This window comes from Podarcis tiliguerta (assembly GCF_965153285.1).
Source record: "Podarcis tiliguerta genome assembly, chromosome: 1".
NCBI lineage: Eukaryota > Metazoa > Chordata > Lepidosauria > Squamata > Lacertidae > Podarcis > Podarcis tiliguerta.
The window spans coordinates 73571407-73594435 of NC_139534.1; the positions used below are offsets into that span (position 1 = coordinate 73571407).

The 23029-nt window shown below is 40.8% G+C and overlaps 1 protein-coding gene across 3 annotated transcripts in view; it reads right to left on the reverse strand.

Moving 5' to 3' along the window:
* The window catches only part of METTL15 (methyltransferase 15, mitochondrial 12S rRNA N4-cytidine), an 84584-nt gene that overhangs the window by 7940 nt on the left and 53615 nt on the right, over nucleotides 1-23029 (reverse strand). For all 3 annotated transcript variants that reach the window (XM_083436393.1, XM_083436395.1, XM_083436394.1), the window contains 2 exons: nucleotides 8330-8521; nucleotides 5986-6164 (listed from right to left, as the gene is read on the reverse strand). In XM_083436393.1, coding sequence (XP_083292519.1) covers nucleotides 5986-6164; nucleotides 8330-8521 — 371 coding nt within the window. The remainder of the gene's footprint in view (nucleotides 1-5985; nucleotides 6165-8329; nucleotides 8522-23029) is intronic.

A 23029-nucleotide genomic window follows, 5' to 3' on the forward strand; every position in this document is an offset into this window, starting at 1 on the left:
GATGTATGTTATTTCATTCTTAATCATTTAAACGGAGGAACATTTGTGGATCCGGGGGGTGGGGGGAATCCATCATGTTCTGACCTTTCCACAAAAAAGAACTGCCAATGGTAGAAAAATCTTGCTTGGTAACAGGCTTTACTACGGATAATAATAGAACAAAATTTGTATGGGAAGCATGCAAAATAGATTTCATTCATAAAAAAACCCATGCTTCTGGCAAGATGAATGATTTAAAATCCCAAGGAGAGAAATTATCCTTTTTTAGTTTTGGGATACCCTGATGTTGCTTACACTATTGAAAATCTAATAGATTCACATGTTAAAATGCATTGAAACTTTAAGCTTCAGAATGAAATTAGCAACGTGCAGTGCCTGCCAATGGGCAGCATTCAAGTCCCCTGTGAGACAGAGTGTGTGGCAGACTTCAAAAATTAATTCTGAGCGGGCACCTGTTTACAGGAATTTCCTGTTGGATCTGAATCACATTTAATAAGTTTCAATGACGCAGCTTATGTCCTTTTGTCTAGGCTTTCTTAATAAATGTGGATGTATATCATATATCCATCTGAAACTCAAGCAATATTACATATTTTAAGACATTAGTTAAGTGTCTGTGAACTTAGATAGATCTGGATAAACTAGATTTACCTACCAAGATTCTTTTTAATTGCCTTTTTGGCCCATAAACTTATGTTCTCATCAAGAGAATCTTAAAGGCTTACATAATCTTACTTGTCTGTGAACAAGTCACAAATCTAAATGAAAGCAAGTGGGAAAAAGTCACGAAAGCTATCAGGGAGCAAGGAACACCAGCCACCAAAAGGAAAGATCAGAAGGAGTTGGGGGAAGAACAGGGCCAATCCTACCATTAGTCGGAGTGAGAACTTGCCTCAGGCAGCAGTTACTAGGGGGCAGTTACCTGAGCCCCCTGGCCATTTCCCTCTGTGTCACTGTGGCATCATACACCCCTAAACTAGCCTGCTGCACTCAGATATACTGGCAGACATATTTCATTGTGAAGTAAGATTCAACTGCTAGTCCAGTCAGCTTCTGTACATGGAATGAGGAGACTATTTTGCCCTTTGCCTTAGGCAGTAAAATGGCTTGGTTTGGCCCTGGGGAAGAATACAATAGGTACACTGAGATGTCCAATATTTTTGTATCATTAGACAACACCTAGATGTTAGCAGATGTATCAGGGCTCATGACTACGACTTGCGAATGAGTAGGATAAAAGACTGTGTCACTAGTCCAGCATAGTAGTTTAGTAGTGACTACTACCCATCTTATATAATCTGACTAATGCTTACAAAGGGACGACCTTCCCTTCCACAGGAACAAAGGAAAACAAAATGCAAAACAACTGAGCAATAGCAATAAAGATAAAAAAACCTGGAGGGCCTGCAGTGCTGAGATTTCTGCCTTTGTAAAAGGCCCATCTGCCCTTGTTTTCGATGTAGGTTTGGAGTGCTGTCACACCTCGCCCTTACTGTACTGCCCAAAGCGGCGGCGGCACCACACAGACAGAGGGGGACTGGCAACTCGTAACATCTGGGATTGACTACTAGCAGGCACTGTATAGGGGGCTGCTCCTGAAGACCTGTCAGAGCCTTCAGTTGGTTCAAAAATAAAAATGCATCTGCTTGGCAGCGGAGTGGCATGGGTTATGTGAAACAATCTCATCCCAATTCTGAAATGGCGTCAATGAATTCCTGTATGTTTTGAGTGCAATTCAGAGTGCTGGCGTTTACCTAGAGAGCCCTATATTTGGGAGAGAGATTTCTCAAGCCCTGTTTGTGCTTTGAATGTACAGTGGTACCTCGGGTTACATACGCCTCAGGTTACATACGCTTCAGGTTACAGACTCCCCTAATCCAGAAATATTACCTCAGGTTAAGAACTTTGCTTCAGGATGAGAAAAGAAATCGCGCAGTGGCGGCGCGGCAGCAGCAGGAGGTCCCATTAGCTAAAGTGGTGCTTCAGGTTAAGAACCGTTTCAGGTTAAGAACGGACAAATTAAGTACTTAACTCGAGGTACCACTGTATACGGTAGGATTCTTCACTGAGTCCTCCTGCTTGGGGAGTAACTGGAATGCTCCCTCCCTTCCTTCACAATGCCTGATGCCTACAGCCCTTACCTCTCAGGGACAGGTAAAAACTTTTTATCCAACCAGGCATTTTATAATCCTGTATACAGTTGTATAGGGACGCGGGTGGCGCTGTGGGTTAAAGCCTCAGCACCTAGGGCTTGCCGATCGAAAGGTTGGCGGTTCGAATCCCCGCGGCGGGGTGCGCTCCAGTTATTCGGTCCCAGCGCCTGCCAACCTAGCAGTTCGAAAGCACTCTTGGGTGCAAGTAGATAAATAGGGACCGCTCCAGCGGGAAGGTAAACGGCGTTTCCGTGTGCGGCTCTGGCTCGCCAGAGCAGCGATGTCACGCTGGCCACGTGACCCGGAAGTGTCTTCGGACAGCGCTGGCCCCCAGCCTCTTGAGTGAGATGGGCGCACAACCCTAGAGTCTGTCAAGACTGGCCCGTACGGGCAGGGGTACCTTTACCTTTTTATACAGTTGTATCTTGGTTGTCGAATGCCCTGGAACTCGGATGTTTTGGCTCCCAAACGCTGCAAACCCAGAAGTGATTGTTCCGGTTTGCAAATGTTCTTTTGGAATCCGAAAGTCCGGCGGGGCCAATCAGAAGCTGCGATTTGGTTTCCAAATGTTTTGGAAGTCGAATGGACTTCCAGAACAGATTCTGTTCGACTTCCAAGGTATGACTGTATTGCTGTTTTCAGTACTGGAACTTTACTGCAACTGTTTTACCTTCTCTGTGCAGTCTTTAGCTTTTGCAGTTATATATGTGTCCGTGGGGGGTATGGTTTTTACTGTCATTTATTCAAAGCCACTTCAAACAATTCTGAAAAGGTGGCGTACAAATCTATTTAATAATAATACACAGCAACAGCACAGGTCTTTCCATTAGCCCTTTGAATGTAAAGTTGAGTTAAAGTTTTACAAGAGAGTTTGCTTCGTGTATAAGCACAGAATCAAGTATTAAAAGTTTAAGGGACAAGTCACCTCCTATTCTGCGATAAATGATCAACCAGTAGATGGCAATGTCCATTCTCCAGTAGCTTTGGAATGCCCAAGTTCCTATAGTCTCTGCACCTTGACAGCCAATAAAAGGTTTACTCTAGGCATCATCCCTGCCATTTCATCACAGCTAGCTCCTCAGACCATTGTTGGGGCAAACATAACCCATAAGGGTAATTGTAAAGGTATTTGTCTGGACAGGTACTTTGTGCTCCGAGAATGCAGGGTTGCTGACTGGGAAGGGGGAATGTATTTTATGTATTACGTTTATATTTCAATGCAAAACCTTTAAAATGCCCTCAGTGTAAAGTGGCACATATACAAAGTATTCTGCAAATGGTCCTTGCTTTGTATTGTCCTGCCCCAGGGATGATGAAAAGGTTCGGAAAATGTTTTAGCTATCTGGCCAAAAAGTTTGATATTATGCTGGTGGAACTTTTTCCTGCTTCTTTGCAGAGAATTTATTTATATTGACAATTTATATACTGCTTAACTACAGTTGTCACTAAGTGGTGTACTCAGTACAGACAAAAAATAAATTAAAACTATAAAATCACAATACAGTTAAAATGCCTACTGGAATAAAAAAGTAGCCACTTGAAGTTCAACATGGTGGGGCCCATAATACCTGAATGCACAGCTCTTAATAGGTACCAGTTGTGCATTTGAGCCATCGGAGACCACTAACAATGACTCCTCCAAAGACCTTAATGACCAGGCAGAATAATATATCAAAGGGGGGAGGTAAACGTTACAGTTCACCAGGATTGAAATTCATTGAAATTTATGAAGTCTCTATGGCCATTCCTTAAATGGTGGATGAGTTATAGTAAAGGTAGCACTGCAAACATGGCCCCTGTAAAATTTAAGAGGTCTTTTACTGAGTCTTGTGAATCATTGTTCTTGCTGTATCAAAGTTGTCACAGTCATGTAACTGTGGACTTAGGAAAAGGCTTAAAGGCAATCTATACCGTCTGACAGATCATCTATACCAAGCATCCTCAAAATTTAACAATTCTAATTACTCACTTTGGTTTGCTCACTGCAATGTGTAACCTTCCAGATAAAACTGTATTGACCACCTGATAGAAACTACAGCGAAGAACTTCTATCCTGGGATACAAAGACAAAACAGCTTTCTTTAGGAGCCAAAGGGCAGTGGCATACATGTGCTGTGTGCAAAAAATCTACCGTTGGCACCTTCACTTACAAGAACCTGAACTAGCACAGGTGAGAAAGTTACTGCCAGAAACTCTAGAAATCTGTTGCCAGCCAGTGTAGACTGGGCTTGATGGATCAATGGTTTGCTTCAGTAAAAAGCAGCTTCATATATCCATTCACAACACTCCTAGGAACACGATGATGGCTGAATTTAGCAAACTATCACATGTTCATGTGATGCCTTCTTTGGCCAAATGATACAAAAATGAGAGTGTTTACTCACTCAACTCATTAAAAACTTGCACAGTGAAATAGTTGAAAGATGGCATTGTTGTGCATTGCAAGTTCTCCATGCACCCACACAGAGGCAGGCATCACTGTTTGCTCAATAATCCATAAGAAATGGACCACAACTTATTTGGAAGCTGTTTTTCAGCTGAAGTTCTCAGAAAGGCTTATAGAGTAAATAAAAAAAATCAGCATAAATGAAAAGTTCATTTTTTAAAAATGCAGCAAGATGTTAAAAAACAGAAAGTCTTGGTTAAAGGTTTTTCATGTGGCACCATGAAAAACAAAGATGGCGCCAGGCAAACCTCACTGGAAAAGTAATTCCAAGGCAAGGTACCAGAACTGAAAAGGACTTGTCTTTGATCAACAGCCACTTTACTTAAGATAGTGGAGGGACTTTGAATCAGTACTCTGAGACCCACCTTAAAAGTCCAGGCAGATTTAAGGAGGAACAGATGGTCCTTTAGGAATCTGGAAGGTTCCTGGAAACAGCTGCCAAGATTGTATGCCTCAATAAGCCCTCCCAAATTCACCTTGTTAGCATCAGTGAAATATTTCATTACTCTGAGCAGTACCTGTCAACCTAGCAGTTTGAAAGCACACTAGTGAAAATAGATAAATAGGCATCGCTGTGGCGGGAAGGTAAATGGTGTTTCTGTCACGGTGTTCTGTTGTGCCAGAAGCGGTTCAGTCATGCTGGTCACATGACCTGGAAAGCTGTCTGTGCACAAATGCCAGCTCCCTCAGTCTGAAAAACAAGATGAGTGTCGAAACCCCATAGTCACTTTTGACTAGACTTAATTGTCCAGGGGTCCTTTACTTTTAAAAATCAATGATGTCTACCTGTGTGTGCAATGGAAATACACTTGGGCAACAGGATTTCTGTTTTCTCCCCTCTCCAGCCTCTCTTACCCCCCCCCCCATCTGCTCTGCTGGGTCATCCAATCCTTCAGGGTATATTTTTGGGTGTGCAGATGGCTGCAGTGGGGAGCAGAAAATGGGGAAGACTCAGTGATTATGCCATGTTGGACCGCACCCTATTTCTACCAAATAGAGAAATCAGCTAGTAGACCGTTATTTCACTAGGTGGGCTTCTTCTTCCTTCGCAACTACATCCAATTGTGTGAAATTAAGACAGAAGCTTTGTTGTTTCGGGTAACTGAACGCTTCTCAACAATAGCGATAAAACAGATCCTTTGTTTTTGTCATCCAGGGTTTCACCTTGGTAGGCAAAATTAAAAACGTCTCTGTGTAAAGTCTATTATTAAACTAATCAGCATCCAACATTATAAAAAAGATAGAGCATATGGAAAAATAGCTGACATCAGAGCAGGATAGACAGGATTAGATCTTGCATGATTTCAAGTACAAATAGATCCCTCTGGGACTTAGTGGATTAATATTTTCTCTCTCTCAGACACTGCTCGGAATTAATGAGGGTACCTGCAACAATGCTGGCAAGCTGCTGAGTCCTGGTGATGGGGTAGATGCTGCGTGCCTGAACAACTGCTGAAGCTATTTTCTTGGCGTGCCTCTCCTCCCCGTATGTTCTCAGGATGGACGCAAGTGCCTGTTGATCTAAAGCATTCACAACATCAGCAGCGGTGGGCATGTCAGGATACCTACGCACAAGAACAGCCAATTAGTTCACTGACGTCAGCTTTCATTGACAAGGGGTGAAGCTTCACAGCATTGAGACATAAAGTCAAACACACATTCACTGCATGCAAGTGCTTCTGAGATTTCTCAATAAGAGGCAGAGATCATTTTAAAGCAGAAATAGCTCCTATCTTGTAAATCACCTCTTATTAATTCACATGGAGGCTTTCTCCCTCCAACCCTACCTCCTAACATTAATTAGCTATAAAGAGTAGTTGAGATGCCTTTTATCACAAACTTTAACATTATAGCAGTAGCTCAAATAAAATTCGAAAGACAAAACACTGCTAAGGCTGCCTTGGCTTGTATAATGCCAGGAGATGAACTCATTTTACAAGCAGATATTTTTCCAAGACATCACATTGCTTGATCTATTTCCTGATAAAAAAAAGAGAACCTTAATCTCTGTGACCTTTTCCCTCACATCTGGTGTTATGAAAAATGATCTTCTGTGAGGTATTTAACGATCACTTAAAGGTCTCTCAATTCAGAAATGGTCTCTCTTTTAGAAGAAAGGTAGTAGAAATGATCAGCCTGGATAACACTCCCAGAACATAAGGGAGAAACCAGCATTTCTTTCATTTGCCTTTTTGGAATGATGTGAGGGATTTTATGTATCAGCAGCAGCAGCAGAGACTGATTCAGAGTCCTGTGTGCTCATCACAGGCAAGGGATTTTGTTATAAACATTAGACCACCCAAATCCACAAGAAACAGTACAATCAGGTTGTACAATAGTACAAACTTAAGCGAGATTTATTGACCTGAACCAAAGTGACAATTTAGACACCAGAAAAACGTTGTGAGGCAAAGAAGTTTGTGTGCTTTAAGATTTCCCCCCAGCACTGTTCCAAAATGCGGGGGGCAGGGAGGATCTTCAGAGTTATAGATCTCCCAGAAACTGCAAAGCTAGGAGACCATTGAATCAAAAATTATTATTTGTATTGCTTCTTTATTTGGATTATTTCATTTTACCTCATTTAAAAAAACCAACCACACACACACACACTGTGTTATCAAATTTCAACAGGACTAAAGTATATTTCTTTCTTTCTTTTGGAGGTCAGGGGTTGATTGTGCTTTGAGTGACAGGAAATCTGTCAAGCCCCTTAGCAATCTCATTTAATGGTTAATCATTCTTAAGAGAAATATACATGACTGATGTCAAGTATAATTTATACGGATCTTGGCTTAGGTTATGCTTTTCCTGGCTATATTAATTTGCATTTTTAATACCACGGACACTGCTGATTTTTATATACAGAGCTTCTGGAAATATTTTTTGACTAAAATCTTTAAAAGTGGTCTCTAATGTATTCATTCATTCTATCTGCTCTATCAATCTGTGCATCAGACACCAAAGTTCTGCCAATACTGAAGCCATCGGAATTGTACTAGCTCATTGCCATTGTAAACTATAGATGTTCCACTTGGCTCATCTAACAGTAGGCTCAATGCAATACTGATTCTAGAATACTTTTTAATGAAGTGTATTTATTGTTGAAGACACTTGGCAGGTTATACACAGCTGCTATACATTCAGTAAAACGTACAGCCACACAATGTAATACTCCAGTTTTCCACACTGACACTAGTAGGCAACTGTTATCTATGTGGGGCCATTTCATAACGGGCAATGCCTTGAAGTCAGTTTTAATTCAGAAGCTTAAGGAGTTTTTGTTTTTATTGTTTACAATTCCAAGAAACCACCTGGAAGAACAGCATCATCGATCTAATCAAAAGGATAAGAAAGATGCTTATATAGCAATTGCCTCATTGGTCATACTCCAGCGAATCTTTTACATACATTTCAGTTCTGTGTTCCATATGGTTTGCTGTTGCTGTCATCAACCATAGTTTCTATTTTAAATGCCAGACTTAAAATCCACGCGTTTGCAAACATTTGTAACAAGCCAATAAGCAAAACAAACACTGGCACTGAGGCCTACACACTGAACATTAGGAATAGTATTCTGCCATGTGGGGCGGGGAGATGATTTATGGTGTATATGCAGAGGTAAATATGGGGATTTGATCACAGCTCTGCAACATGAAAAGGAAATTAAATTCAGCATGCTAGTGAAAAATTGATTTCTTGTTGAAGAAAGAAATGTTTTATCAATATGTACCTGCCACCATCCATCCTCATGTCCAAAGGACCATCTTTTCTCAGGGAAAAACCTCTTTCTGGAGTATCAAGTTGCATCGAAGAGCAACCAGCATCCAAAAGAACTCCATCCAGACTCCCTGGCTGCACTCCAGCCAAGGTTAGCAAGGCTTCTGCTTGACTAAACTGTCCAAGAAGAGCTTGGATTTGTTGCCTACAAGAAAAAAAGAAGAGAAAATAATATATATATAGTTAGCAGAAGGATAGCAATGCTTAACCTTAATTTCCTCCTGGATCCCTATGCATATAATCAGCAACTACTTCATCCGAAGTCAGCAGCACTGTGACTGGAATGTCTGTTCTCATTGCAATCTGGTATGCTTACTTGGATAAGAACCTAACAGAAGTTCAAAAACCGTTTAAGTCTTTGTTCTACCTATGAAAAAATTAAAATGCAACACTAGTGCCCTATAATATAAAACATGGGTAGGCAAACTAAGGCCCAGGGGCTGTATCCAGCCCAATCGCCTTCTAAATCCGGCCTGCGGACAATCTGGGAATCAGCATGTTTTTACATGAGTAGAATGTGTGCTTTTATTTAAAATGCATCTCTGGGTTATATGCAGGGCATAGGAATTCGTTCATTTTTCTCTCTCTTCAAAATATAGTCCGCCCCCCACCGCAAGGTCTGAGGGACAGTGGACCGGCCCCCTGCTGAAAAATAAGACCACAGATGGCTGCTTTATGTGTCAAAATACATGGGTGTGTAACTTTTTTAGTTCTAAAGAAGGAAATTAAACTCAGAGTTGCTGTTTGATCTCTTAAATCCACACTGTTGCTTTATTCAAAGCATAGCTCTTGCAACATCAAGAGAAACAGTGATTGTCCCAAGCGAACACATTGCTTCCTCAACTGGTGCACACATTTTGTCAAGATCACCAAGGTGAATGAAATAACTCCCAGAGGTACACAATGAACCTAACCACCAAAGGTCTACTCATAAATTAACAGCCTTGCTACTGCTGCCAGATCAATACCTGAATGAGGCTACGTGGAGGCATTTTTCAACTGGTTAATTGAGAAGTTGGGTGTGTGGGAAGGAAATTGGATTGAATGATGTGGTGTTCAGGGGCCTGTCAGAATGTGTCAGGGGGTACAAGTGTCAATTAGGGATGGACAAGCAAGTGAAAGGTATGTCCAACAGAAATAGAGCACAACTTTTCATTCTCAAGGTGTCTTGTTATCATTTCCCATTTATTTAGTTTTAAAAGACTATGTTCCACCCCACCCAGAGGGAAACTAGACTGATCTGTGTCTGGTTAAGAAAATCTGATGACATCTAAGCCCTGAAGAAAGTACCGTATTTTTTGCTCTATAAGACTCACTTTTTCCCTCCCAAAAAGTATGGGGAAATGTGTGTGCGTCTTATGGAGCGAATACAGGTTGCGCAGCTATCCCAGAAACCAGAACAGCAACAGGGATCACTGCACAGCAATCCCTCTTGCTGTTCTGGCTTCTGAGATTCAGAATATTATTTTTTCTTGTTTGCCTCCTCCAAAACTAGGTGCGTCTTATGGTCTGGTGCGTCTTATTGAGCGAAAAATACGGTAACATGGATGTGCAGCAATTCAAGGTCCTTAGCACATTATTATTTTTCCATAATTCACCTCTTTCCCCAGAAGACTCATAAAATCCTTGAGTAGTAGTATTTCTACTTTTCAAATGGGAAACTGTATGAGACAAAGGATGCAATTTTAAGTGAGCTGTCCAAGGATGAATAGTAATGGTCATAAAATTGGATTGGCATTTAGGAAATTCACAACCCAAGGGTTTATAACTTCAAACATTGACTTTATCATAACCATCTTAGATACACACACACACACACACACACACACACACAATTTTTTTGGCCCTCGCCACTTTTTCCCTCCATTTTGCATAGCATCCACACTTGAATGGCATTCTAACTACTATCTGAAATATTCAACTGATTCTTTTGCATTCCTTTTCTTTGCCTTTGTTCCTAATTCCTTTACATTAGGGCTTCTTCATTTTAAAGAAATATTTTAAACAAATTGCTGTTAAAATGTCTGTTGCTCCTGCTTTAACAATAATACTGCCTGTTATGTAAAAGCCACAGAAATAAAGTGGGGGTGGGGACAGGTCTTTGCACCTATGATCACTTTCACAGCTATTGTTTGGCAGTTCATAGCAAGGGTAGGTAATTCCCAAATCACAGCATTCTATTCATGTCACTTGCTGCTTAATCTTAGCAGTTAACTGCCGCCTGCCAACACTAGCAACCCAAAGTGTTTCGCTTAATGTAAGGAACATGCCAAAAGTCAATGCTTTCGAAAAGAAGCTTATTTCCAAACTTCAAACAGAAAGGTCTATTTACAGATTCAGCTTTTTTCCGTGAGATAGTTAACATGTATGCCTACAAGTGACAATTTGCATGGACACTCGCTTAGAAAGGGGCTCAGTCAGCTGTTATATAGCGATTACTCTCAAAAGCTAGCAATTCAGGATCGGTTGAACAGGGCTAAAACTTCTACAGCCATTGACTTTCTGACAGAGCAGCTCCAATTATTATTTTTATTGAATAAAGACCAAGCCCTGGGGGCGGGGGGGGGGGGGGGCGAGGAATGTTTTTAAAATTGGGAGGAGAAACTGGCATAGAAAGAAAGCTAAGAGTACATGGTTTTGGGGGGGGTTGGTATGGGGAGAAAAGCAACTGGGCTGATTTTCAGTGATACATGTCTCTGTGTGTAGGGGGTTTGTCTTCTAGTGATAGTGCACAAGCAACCAGCCACTTATTTCCCATAAATGGTGTCAGTAGGGGATGATTTGCAGAGAAGTGAGGGGGAGTTAACCCTTTCCCTGCCCAATGTTTTCTCCTCAGCCAGAGTTTTACGCCCATGTCTGTGATGGGGCTAGAATCTAAATTGTGCAAAATTATTTGGGAAGGCTATGTTGCAAAGCAAATAAAAAGTGTTGGGGTGGGACAGGCCCACCACTTCCCAACTGCAAATGCCCCTTCTTCACCCCCAAGCAGCAGCTATTCCAGTTTAATGTTATAATGGGGCCCTCATAACTTGTAGTTCTAGCACCAGAGAAGCATTCAAGTGGAATGTTCCTCTAGGTGCATTCAGCTCAATTGGTTTTCCATTGTTACTGGTGTTCACAGAAGAAGGTATTAACAGGCACCAGAAAACATGGTCTTTAGATTCAGCATTGTTAAGGGAACACTGACAGAAGGTTCAAGAGAATTCTCATCCAGGCTTGTCAGAACTCAGTTCAAGTAGCCAATAGAAAAGAGACTTAACCAAAACATTGCTTGATACTATGGATATTGGGATGACCAGAAAGAGAACTGTATTTAGGACACCCTGGGATACTATTCAAGGTACCAAGTAATCCAATTGTTTCAGTCACTACTGCTGAGCTTTTAAGCTATCAGCTGGAACAGATCTGGTTGCAGACGTTAAGTTTCCCATTTATCTGGGAAACTTTCAGGGAAGCTGCATTGACTTCTTGAACAAAACTACAGCTTTCTTGGCCATTTTTTTAAAATCTCAAGAGCTCTGTGTGTGTGTGTGTGTGTGTGTGAGAGAGAGAGAGAGAGAGAGAGAGAGAGAGACATATAGACCTGATGCCAGCAACCCAAAGCAACTAATGGTCATTCAGAAGTCTTGCTGATGAACACACTGTTCCAATTACCTCAGCAGGATGCGTGTACAATAATTACTGCCATGTTGGAATCATACACAAGATGCTCTGCCTTAAGGGAGGAGAAATGAAACTTCACTCTGACCAATATGGCACTTGTTTCCCAATGAATAGATGGAAGGTGATTCACTCTGCCTGTGATTGTAAACGTTTTGCTAAGACAATGTTCATCCTTTAAAAAATATTTTAGATCCTTCAAATCCCTTTTGGCTGTTTTATCTGTTGGCTCTGCCACCTTTATTTTGTGTTTTTTATTGCTGTTTCGTGTATTTTATGGGAATGGATTCTTTTTACTTTGTTTGAAGCTACCTTGAAACCACCTGGAATGAAAGGCAGAATATAAATCCTATAAATAAATAACACCCAGTTCAAGAATGCTAAGAATATCAGTCTGACAATGAGGAGTCAATGTCTCTTGTGTCAGCAGGTCCTCCAGGTGAGCTTTGTAACTCAATAGGCTGGCATTGTAATCAGAATCCTGTCCAGCATAAACAGTCTCGTTCCCTAGGACAGTTGTTCTGAAGCCAGCAGCTATAGTTCATAGACTGCCTGAGCTGCCTGGTCACTCTAAATACAGCACCATCTAGAGTACCCAAGAACAGACTCAGGTCCTGGCAGGATACTTGAATGAGATATACTCAGTCTAGTTTCTAAACTGTTGCAACCTACTCAAGATCTTTTGCTGATACTCCTCTGACAGACATAAGCTTGTACAGGTATGTGTTGAGGACCACTCTCCAAGAAATGGAGGATGAGGAAAGAGTTTTCTCTTCTTGACAACTACGTGGACAATTAACTATCTTCTTCGCAACAAACAAACAACAGCTGCGTCTGATCTGAATGTGTAGATACACCTCCACAGGTCATAGAACCAGAGTTGGAAAGGATCACAAAGATCTTAAAAGTCCAACCACTTTCCAAAGCAGGAAATCCATTCCTGGGCATCTATTTTGAGATGAGGCCACCACCTACCAGGATAGCCTGTTCGACGGTTGAATAACTCATACTACTAGGAAATTCTTTCTAATATTTACTCTTAATCCTTTATCTTGCAATTGGAACCCTTTTATTTGGGCCCTATTGCTTGCCTGCAGCATTATTTAGATGTCTGGATCACCATGTCATTGTGAAGTGCTTCAGGGATCCCTGCTCATGCTTCACCTTTTGAAAAGCCCCAAACACCCTGGAGGCAATTCACTGCCTTGCCATGGCGAAGGGGCTTGAATAACTCAGAGAAGCTATGAGCTATGCTGTGCAGGGCCACCCAAGATGGACAGGAGAGTTTTGACCAAACGTGATCCACCTGGGGCAGGAACCGGCAAGCCACTCCAGTATCCCTGCCAAGAAAACTCCATGGACAAAGACAATTCCACTTCACCTTCACCAAATCCAATACCCACAACTACTAGCTACAATATGTTAGGATAAGGAAAGAGATAATAGACCAGGGTGTGAGGAGAAGATATATAACTAAAGAGCAACTCTGACTGATCTCTGAATACTATGTGCTTCAAAGCCACTATGTGATAAGGGAGGTTCCTCCCTTTGCCGGAGTCAATTTAGTTTTGTCTCTGCCTCCTGTCTCAAGGGCATAAAAGGCAAAAGGTAAAGGTACCCCTGCCCGTACGGGCCAGTCTTGACAGACTCTAGGGTTGTGCGCCCATCTCACTCAAGAGGCTGGGGGCCAGCGCTGTCCGGAGACACTTCCGGGTCACGTGGCCAGCGTGACATCGCTGCTCTGGCGAGCCAGAGCCGCACATGGAAACACCGTTTACCTTCCCACTAGTAAGCGGTCCCTATTTATCTACTTGCACCCGGGAGTGCTTTCGAACTGCTAGGTTGGCAGGCGCTGGGACCGAACAACGGGAGCGCACCCCGCCGCGGGGATTCGAACCACCGACCTTTCGATCGGCAAGCCCTAGGCGCTGAGGCTTTTACCCACAGCGCCACCCGCGTCTCAAGGGCATAGCTTCTCCCAAAGGATTTAGAATTCCCCACCTCCACAGGAGAGTTTTAGTTTATCTTTTATCTCATTTGATGTTTCAGGAGGAATCATAGAATCATAGAATCATAGAATCATAGAGTTGGAAGAGACCACAAGGGTCATCGAGTCCAACCCCCTGCCAAGCAGGAAACACCATCAGAGCACTCCTGAGGAATAAGTATGTCTGTATGGAGATAATGCAAAGACTGTAGGACAGCAAATATACAGGACAGTAACAGCAAGCAAGCAAACAAAATGAAATATTACAAAACAGTAATATTTGGAATTCTTCCTCTGTCGAAGCCTATGAAGCCTATGAAGGTTTAATTGTTTTTTAAAATCCACATTTAGTGGTTAGAGATAACTGCAGATATTGCTTTAATGATAACTTTTATCTACATCTTTAAATTCAAATTATAGTTCTCTGCCCCAAGGCAAACAGTGGGAGTGTAACCAAAAAACAGGTCAAAAATATGAAGATTTCTTTTTTATGGCAGTTTCTAACACACACATACCCCAATATTTTTTTAAGAAGTTAAATGATGCAGAAACATGAAAAAATATTACAGTGTTTACCATTATTAGTGCGTAGTTGCAGCTTTCTTATGTGTAATCCAAAGGCCTCTCAATTCTAAGCAAGACAGCACAACTTCTCACACAACCTAGCCCACAATGTATTTAGGCACCAAATATTCATTGTTCATCTATAGGTAGTGATGCAAATCCAATCCAAAATAATAGAATTTTAAATCTGAATGTGACAGACCTTCTGTTAAAGATGGTTGTTTTCAGACTTTCAAACTTCATACAGTGCAGTTCCTATTTCTGTCAATTAGGATCTTGAAGATATGGGGTTTCATGGAAACTGCAGGTACGAAACGTTGTTACTGCCGTATTTGTTGAGAGGTTGAGATGAGCCCAACAGCTAAACTCTAACCACCAAGATTGTACATTGTGAACCAGCTCTCTGCAAATGATGTTTAAATGCTAATCACGTTATGCCTAAACTCCCAAGATGACATACAAAAGCAACTAAGAACGAAACAACAAGTGGAACTCTCTTCCATGGCACACCCCTTGCCCTTTCGATGCTTTTGCTGGCAAGCAAAGACTTTTCAATTTACACAGCCCTTTGGCCACCAGGTATTGTATATTTTATTCCCTGCCCCACCACTCTGTTTTTCTTCTTTTTGTATATGCTTTTAAATGGTTCTGAGTGTTTCTAGTGCTGTTTTAATAGAGTTACTTAGTTGATTTGTTTAAAAAAATATTTCTAATGATTGTGTGTATTTAGCTGCATCTGTTTTAATCTATGCTGTGAGCCATTTTGGATTCTGTACTGGGAAAGGCCAGGTGTTAAATAAACGAATGCATACACACACAAAAACAAAGCCTGTGTCTGGCACAAGTTCTCAAATTAAAAACAACGTAAAATTATTTGAATAGAAAAATATTGTGTCTCGGTAAGCAGAATATGCTACATCTAGCCACAAATCACAGGAAGCTCAAATTTATATTGAGACCTCAGGACACTTAGCAATTTTAGGAAAGAATCACATGCTTCAACTATGGCCAGGTTAAGCTTTTTGTTGTTCCAGGTTCTGTCAGCAGCCATCAATCTCCGAACGTAAAGAAAATGAAAAATGGCAGGATGAAAAAAAATCCAATTTCTTTTAATATACACTGCAAGCAAAGCTCATATTCTCAAATTTAACAACTGTCATTCATGGCTTCCTACTGCAAATGAAAAACCACAGAAATGTTAATTACAAGCACCTATAGACTGTACTGTACAATTTAGTTACACTATAAACTCCAAATGACATATTCAAGAGTCCAGATATTTTGAATTTATGGTCAAAAACCCACAATGGGTTAAAGGGCTCTTTAGCTAAACGGTCATATTTAAGGTACAAAACATATTGTGTAGAGCAACTGGAAGAAAGGACAATCCCACTAGTGCCTGATGAAGAAAATGATCTATTGGTTTTTTTCCTCACCAAATTTCCCCCCAACAGATGTACACCAGAAGGACATAATGAAAAGCACACTTTTATTCTAGAAGCAGGTTGTTGAGATATATGTGGTTGCACTATTAGCAAAATTAGTCTCAAATATATAATACCTACAAGATTGGGAATCCTTTACCTTTTTGACACCTTACTTTTTTTAAAAAAAATCATGTTAACACAAACCTCAGTTTTGGTGTTCATTTTTCATAAGAAAGTATCAGAGGGTTATTTAAATTATAAATTAAGGCCTGATTACTAGCTTCTAATAAAAGACACCCAATTAAACATGAAAAAACCAATGGGTTAATATTTCTCCTGCTTATGTGTAAGTTGTTCTGTTTATGGTTGCAAAATTAAAAATAGTAATAAATAATAGAAGAAAAGATAAAATACTGGTGTGGAGAAATTTACTGACCACTACCACTGGCTTGGGACGCGGGTGGCGCTGTGGGTAAAAGCCTCAGCACCTAGGGCTTGCCGATCGAAAGGTCGGTGGTTCGAATCCCTGCGGCGGGGTGCACTCCCGTCGTTCAGTCCCAGCGCCTGCCAACCTAGCAGTTCGAAAGCACCCCAGGGTGCAAGTAGATAAATACTAGCGGGAAGGTAAACGACGTTTCTGTGTGCAGCTCTGGCTCGCCAGAGCAGCGATGTCACGCTGGCCACGTGACCCAGAAGTGTCTCCGGACAGCGCTGGCCCCCGGCCTCTTGAGTGAGATGGGCGCACAACCCTAGAGTCTGTCAAGACTGGCCTGTACGGGCAGGGGTACCTTTACCTTTACCTTACCACTGGCTTAATTTAGTGACCATAGGTTTGAAGCAGCTGAGTGATCAATAAAACCAGCCTTTGGGCATGACACCATCACACAAACAATGGAAAGGTTCTAGTCTCCTTGACTGAGAGGGAGAGCCTTCTGCTTGAGCGAGAGTCCCCGTAAGAGTTTTAAATATTCATGGAACATCACAAATTGTGTGATTAAATTAAATATCACAAATTGTGATATTAAGTAAGTATATCAGTGTGCATTTAAGAAGACAAAAATCTGGAATAGTATATTGCCAGGGAAAAGTTAGGAAAATGACTAGCACTGGTTCAGAAGAGAGATGCAATGTGGTCAATTTCAATGTATGTACCGTAATATAATTTTACATGTGCTATAATACCACTTGTGTGATGACATAAACCAGTACTTCTGAATGCAAATGCAGCCATATTTTGAAGAAGCATGAACGTGCTTTCTATTATTCAGTTTCACTTGAACACTCTGAACCATCTGCTTTGACCTAGCAAAATGCTATAGTATCAACTGCACAATAACTTCAACCAATCAACCAACTCTTCTTTGCAAAATGCAGCTAAGTATTGGTCATTACATAGAATCAAGTAATTCCAAAACTTCAGATCTCCAATTGATGAATACATTCTTACTCATTTCTCCCAACTCACGAGTGCAATCCTAAGCATGTTTCTTTTGAGACAGGTTCAATGTATTCAATGGAGGTTACTCACTAGTAAGTGTTTTTAGGATTGTAGCCTTCACTTTTTCAAAGATATGGGATTTATTACCAAGCAGTAATGCAGTATTATTCAATCTCCATAAATTTACACATCATTCTGGAAACATTTTGGCCATGAACTACAAGTCTCCTGCATAGTTAAGTCCCATTTTCAATTCAATTTAATATAGCTAAATGGTCCTTACATTTGTGCTAATTTAAAATGCATCTGTGTATTCATCAGGGTGTAAAAACTAATTCTGATTTTTTAAACAGACAGAAATATTAAGGGTTCAGAAAGTAGATGAAAATGGACTGTCAAAACAGATCTTTCTTTCCACACCTACATATTCAATTGTTTGAACATATGACTCACACTTGAGCTTGATTTACATTTTGTAAGACTGTTATAAACACTCAGACTAGTATAGAACTTTTATTATCTTCTCTAAAATTGGACAACAAATGTCACTACTCCCAAGTTTTCCTTCAACTAGCAAAACTCATTTATACATCCCACCCCCTGCCCCACATCATAAAATGTTAACTCTTCAAGGAGGTCTTTTCATAGAGGTCTTTTGTAAACTTCTTCATAGCTTTTGCCTCAACAGTTCTGTTGCTACATATGCATACCCTTAGCATAGTCAGTGGTAGTGCTGGATGAAACAATGAATGATAAAAGGATTATGCCTCCTACAAGGTCTTTAGTAATTGCAAGAGGTGCCTAAGCTGCCACAGCAAACCCCAGGTTAAATTAAATCCTTACAAGACAAGATGGTGAATATTTTTGGCTATGGGAATCTACAGTGAAACACAAACATAGACAGTGCACTCTCAGATCTTCCAAAGTTTGATCAAAGAAAACAAGTTCCCCAATTCACCTTTAACTAGTGCATAAAAACATGGTGCAATTCATTTTCAGTAAAAGTAAAAGATTCTCTTTAAATGAGACTAGTTAATTATATCATTGTGCAAGGTTTTCAATAGAAATCTTGTCATTTCAACTGGAAGTTTGTGGTAGGGTAGACTGACTATGGAGAACAGGAATTCTTATTTGTGTACCTACATAGTGACATCTAGAAAGCAGTTACAGTATCTCTCTCTTCCCCTTTATCAATAGATTTGTTAGCAAGGTTATAGTTGTATCCACAACAAAGCCATTTCTGGCAAACCAAATGCACTACACACACACACACACATATACACACTCTTAAAATGAAGGTGAAAGATATACAAAATACTACTTTTCAGTCTCTTCTTTACAAACTCTGTAAAAATATAAAATGCTTCTACAGCAGGGTTTCCCAGACTTGGGTCTCCAGCTGTTGTTGGACCACGACTCCCATCATCCCTAACTAGCAGGACCAGTGGTCAGGGATGATGGGAAGTGTAGTCCAAAACAGCTGGAGATGGGGGCACTGAGAGTAAGGCTCCCTTTTTAAATAGCAATTTAAGCCATTTTTTTTTCCAGAAAATAAAACCACATGTGTGAAAAGGAATAATAACTTAACTTTTTAAAAGCTAAAGTCTCTGAAATGAAAATAGGGTAGGTGATTAAATTTTATGAGAATTCCACGTATTATTGCGGGCTTCCCATTTTGTCCCTTACAAAAAACCTTTTTGTTTTGATGACTTTCCAACAAGATTTTAAATAAATAAAAAGCTGCAGTCAGATGAGTTCATTAGGAAGTGATGCATGAACTGGAAAAACTTACAGAGAAATCAACTACCTAGGGAATTACAGTGAACAGTCACTTCTGCCATCTCTCTTGGAATAAGCATGTCACTGTGTTAAGGATGTCATTCTCTGTAAGGCTGCCAGGCATACAGGTGCAACAGGAAGAGAGAAAAGGTCACTGCCTTGCCCACTGTTCAAGACATTTTAAAACCTGATACACAACATTATTTATTTTATACCTCGACATAAAACATTGTGACCAAACAGGATACAGCCTTTCTCATGAGGTCCTTAACAATTCAGTAGCCTCTACGTGCGAGGAAAACTGCCCTGTCTTTCCATTTTCATCTGGCAACAGGTAGGTTCTCTGCTTTGGCATAAAACAATCCCAATTTTCCCAATGGCAAAACATGGCTAATGTAGTTATTATGCAACATCTCTCCAAGCTGGTGTCCAGGAGAATTTTTTTCCTGACAATTCTTTGCATATTGGCTTTCGCAAACATGGCAAACTTGCTTCTCTGGCAGAATGTAACTGATACAAAGGGGGGGGGGTACTATTGATGCCAGAAAAGGTATTGTCCATTATTCTGAGCTGGATTAGGAACCAGCAGTTCCAAAGTGCATATGGAACTCTGTGTTCTAATATGCTCCCCTCCTTTCTTTTATATGCAGAGGAAGGTTTTTGAAACCACACAGCAAAGTCTTTGTGCCTCCTGGATTCCAAAAGAGGCAGGACAGGAATCCTACTGCACAGGAAAAATGACTGCTGATCTACCATAATGCATCTTTATTAGTCAGGTCAACAGAAGCCACAGGGATATTTTAATCGTGAAACATTATGAACTCTGTGATGTCCATATGAAACACAAAGGGTGTGCGGTTTTAAAAATAAAATCAGAAGCATGAAACACAATTCTAGAAGCTAAATTTTAAGGAAGAGGAAGGAAGAGTTGTGCTCATGTTAAGATGGGTGTCAAGCACTGATCCTCACTTTTGCTTTTGTAAGAGGGATCTTTAAACCTGTGTCTGAAATCCTTGACATTCAACATTAAATGGACACAACTCTTCCTTCCAAGAGTTTGATGGAACCAAATGTAGCATTAATTTCTCCAGTGGACAAAACATCTTTCTTCTGAATATTTTCTTTTATGTATTATCAATGGGCAGCATTCAATGAAATAATTGTGGCTAGCACAAAGTTTAGCACTAGCACAACAGGACTTTGCCTCTTCTCTTTCCAGTACTTTGCTGGAGGGTTAGGAGAACCCCAGGGACAGATTTTAGAGGGTGCACAGGGGGAGGGGGAGATTGTTCTCTTGCACAGGGAGAAAACCTTGTACTGGTGGAACCAGTGGTGCAGCGGGATGTTGAATGCAAGGACTTATTTACATCGGTGGTTCTCCAAAAAGGGAAGTGGGAAACATAAGGGCTGTGAATGTGGGGCTGAAAGCCAACAGATGAGAACATGGTGTGCTGAGACTGGCTAAGGAGTCCCAATTTTCCTTGATTATCCCTTTCAAACAGGGAAACAGCAGAACAAATTTAGATTGTGGCCCTTTAAAGAAGACAAATGTATTATATCATGGTAAGATTGGTGCGTCATGGTAAATTCATCAATGATACAACTTAGAACTAAACATAGCATTTTATACCTTAAAGAGAGAAACTGAAATAACTCATTTTTGTAACCAAGACCGACGCCTTCAGATCATATCAGCTGCGCTGGCAGAGCATTATATGAAAGACGGTGCTACATAGGCCTGAGAGACGGGATTTGAGCATCATGCATATATGCAACGTGCATATTTCAAAATCCCCATGAGATACTGAAAACCAGGCAGCAGGAAAATCTGTCTGTTGCAGCTGATGTTACATTTGGAAACAATGGCATTATCCTTCATTTTCAAAATACAAACAGACTGACAGTGGTAAACAAACACTTAAGAGCAATCTCTCTTTCCTTCACACCTTGATAAGCAGATGGCACCCCCAACCTCTCACTGAATGGAATTCACACACCGTCTACAGCCCCAAATTATCTGTTTCCTAGTGTGTGCTTTTAAACTAGTGAGGCATAAGCATCATACTTTATTTTTTAACACTATTCACCTATTATGGAATGAGGCAAAACAAAGAAGACTTATTTCCCTTTCCTGGGAGCCAGGTTTTAAAAACCCTATAACAGAGGTGGGCAGTTTTTGGACAGTGGCAGCCTAGTCGCCAGTGGTGACTAGTGGACCCTGTACTTGGTAGGGCAGAGTGGTCAAGGAGGTCGTGGTGGTGCAGACGTGAGGGTCTCCTTGGTGAATATGATGGCATGATGGCAGCAGTAGGTCAGCAATATCTGGAGGGCCACAGGTTAGCCACATCTGTTTGGAAGTCACATAGGTTTAGTGGAAGTAATAGGTGCACACAAGTATCTCACTTAGATTTGTGGATTTTAAAGAGTTTTAAATTTACGGTTGCATCATGCCCTATTATTTATTTTAAAATAAAAATATAGAACTATATATCTTTTCATGCAGGCTAATGGTGTATATAGTCCTCACTGATAAACAAAACTGAGTGTGGAATTCCATATTCTATTTCACCCTACTGCACTATTTTAAGTTGTCCCGTCCCCCCCGAGTCTCTACTTCAAAGCATACACATGATCAGTTTAAATATAGAAATAGAAGCATGTAAAGGCAACTGAATTAATTCTATCATGGATTGAGAATTTACAGTGATTCTATTGCTGAGATGCCACATCTTTAAAACTCTATAGAAGGCCCCTCTCCTTCTTTCTATATTGAGAAAGAACTCTAATTGGCCAAAACCAGTCATAAAAATTTAACTCTGTTTCTGAAAACACAAGTGCCAAGGGGTAATGCATCACTAATGGTTTCCAGTGGAATAAATAGCAGTTCTGACGTCAAAACTTTGTTACACTCCAATAACTGTCTCACTTGGGGTTTCAGGTACAGCGAGTTACATGTCAGTTTTAAATAAAGATATAAAAATAGAATGCATGGCAAACCACACTGTCATTATGCCACCTGACACTATACAATTTGTGGCCAATAAATGGTTTGGAAAGGAGGCAGATAACATAAAAATAGTATTTTCAGGCTCATGAAGCCCCTCTCCTCATATTGAGTTCTGAGCTTTTAGATTACTCCACTCCCTCAAATGTTATACTGTTGCATTTTACATTTAAGGGTCTCAGCAAAAATGGAACAAGCAGTATATTGGTAAACTAGAATAGTTTTGAACGTGTTTACTACCCAAACTGAAAACCACATCATGCCTCTAACTAACGGTTTTGCATGTGTGATTGTGTATGTGCACGTATGAGGGAGTAAGTGTAAATGTGGACCCACAATAATCTGCAATGTATGGAGTAGAGAGTAACAAAAAACTTCCTTGTGTCTGCCTTCAGCGAGTTTCTCACCCAGCTGGCCCCACAAAACTGGCCAGCTACACTGCATTAAGCAAACCCAAAGTCAACAGGGGAAGAGGCAGGTTTCTAGACAAGGGGAAACAGGATCCTTCCAACCAGTAATGGCTGGCAGGGCAGCACAAGCATTGCTCACCAGGCATTACTGCCCGTTACCAAGAGGGAGGAGCAAAATGGGGAGCTTGACTCAAGTGCAGTGGCAGGAACGATGGATTGACTCCACTGCTGCGCTTACACTGTACCCCCACTGCCTTCCCCTCTTTCAGTAATCAGCAGCAATGGGAAGCCAGGGGAGAAGAACCGTACCGCTAGTCACTACTTCTTCCTGAGTACAACCGTACTAAGCAGTTTCCGAAACAGTGTGCTTCCAAAGTATATTGA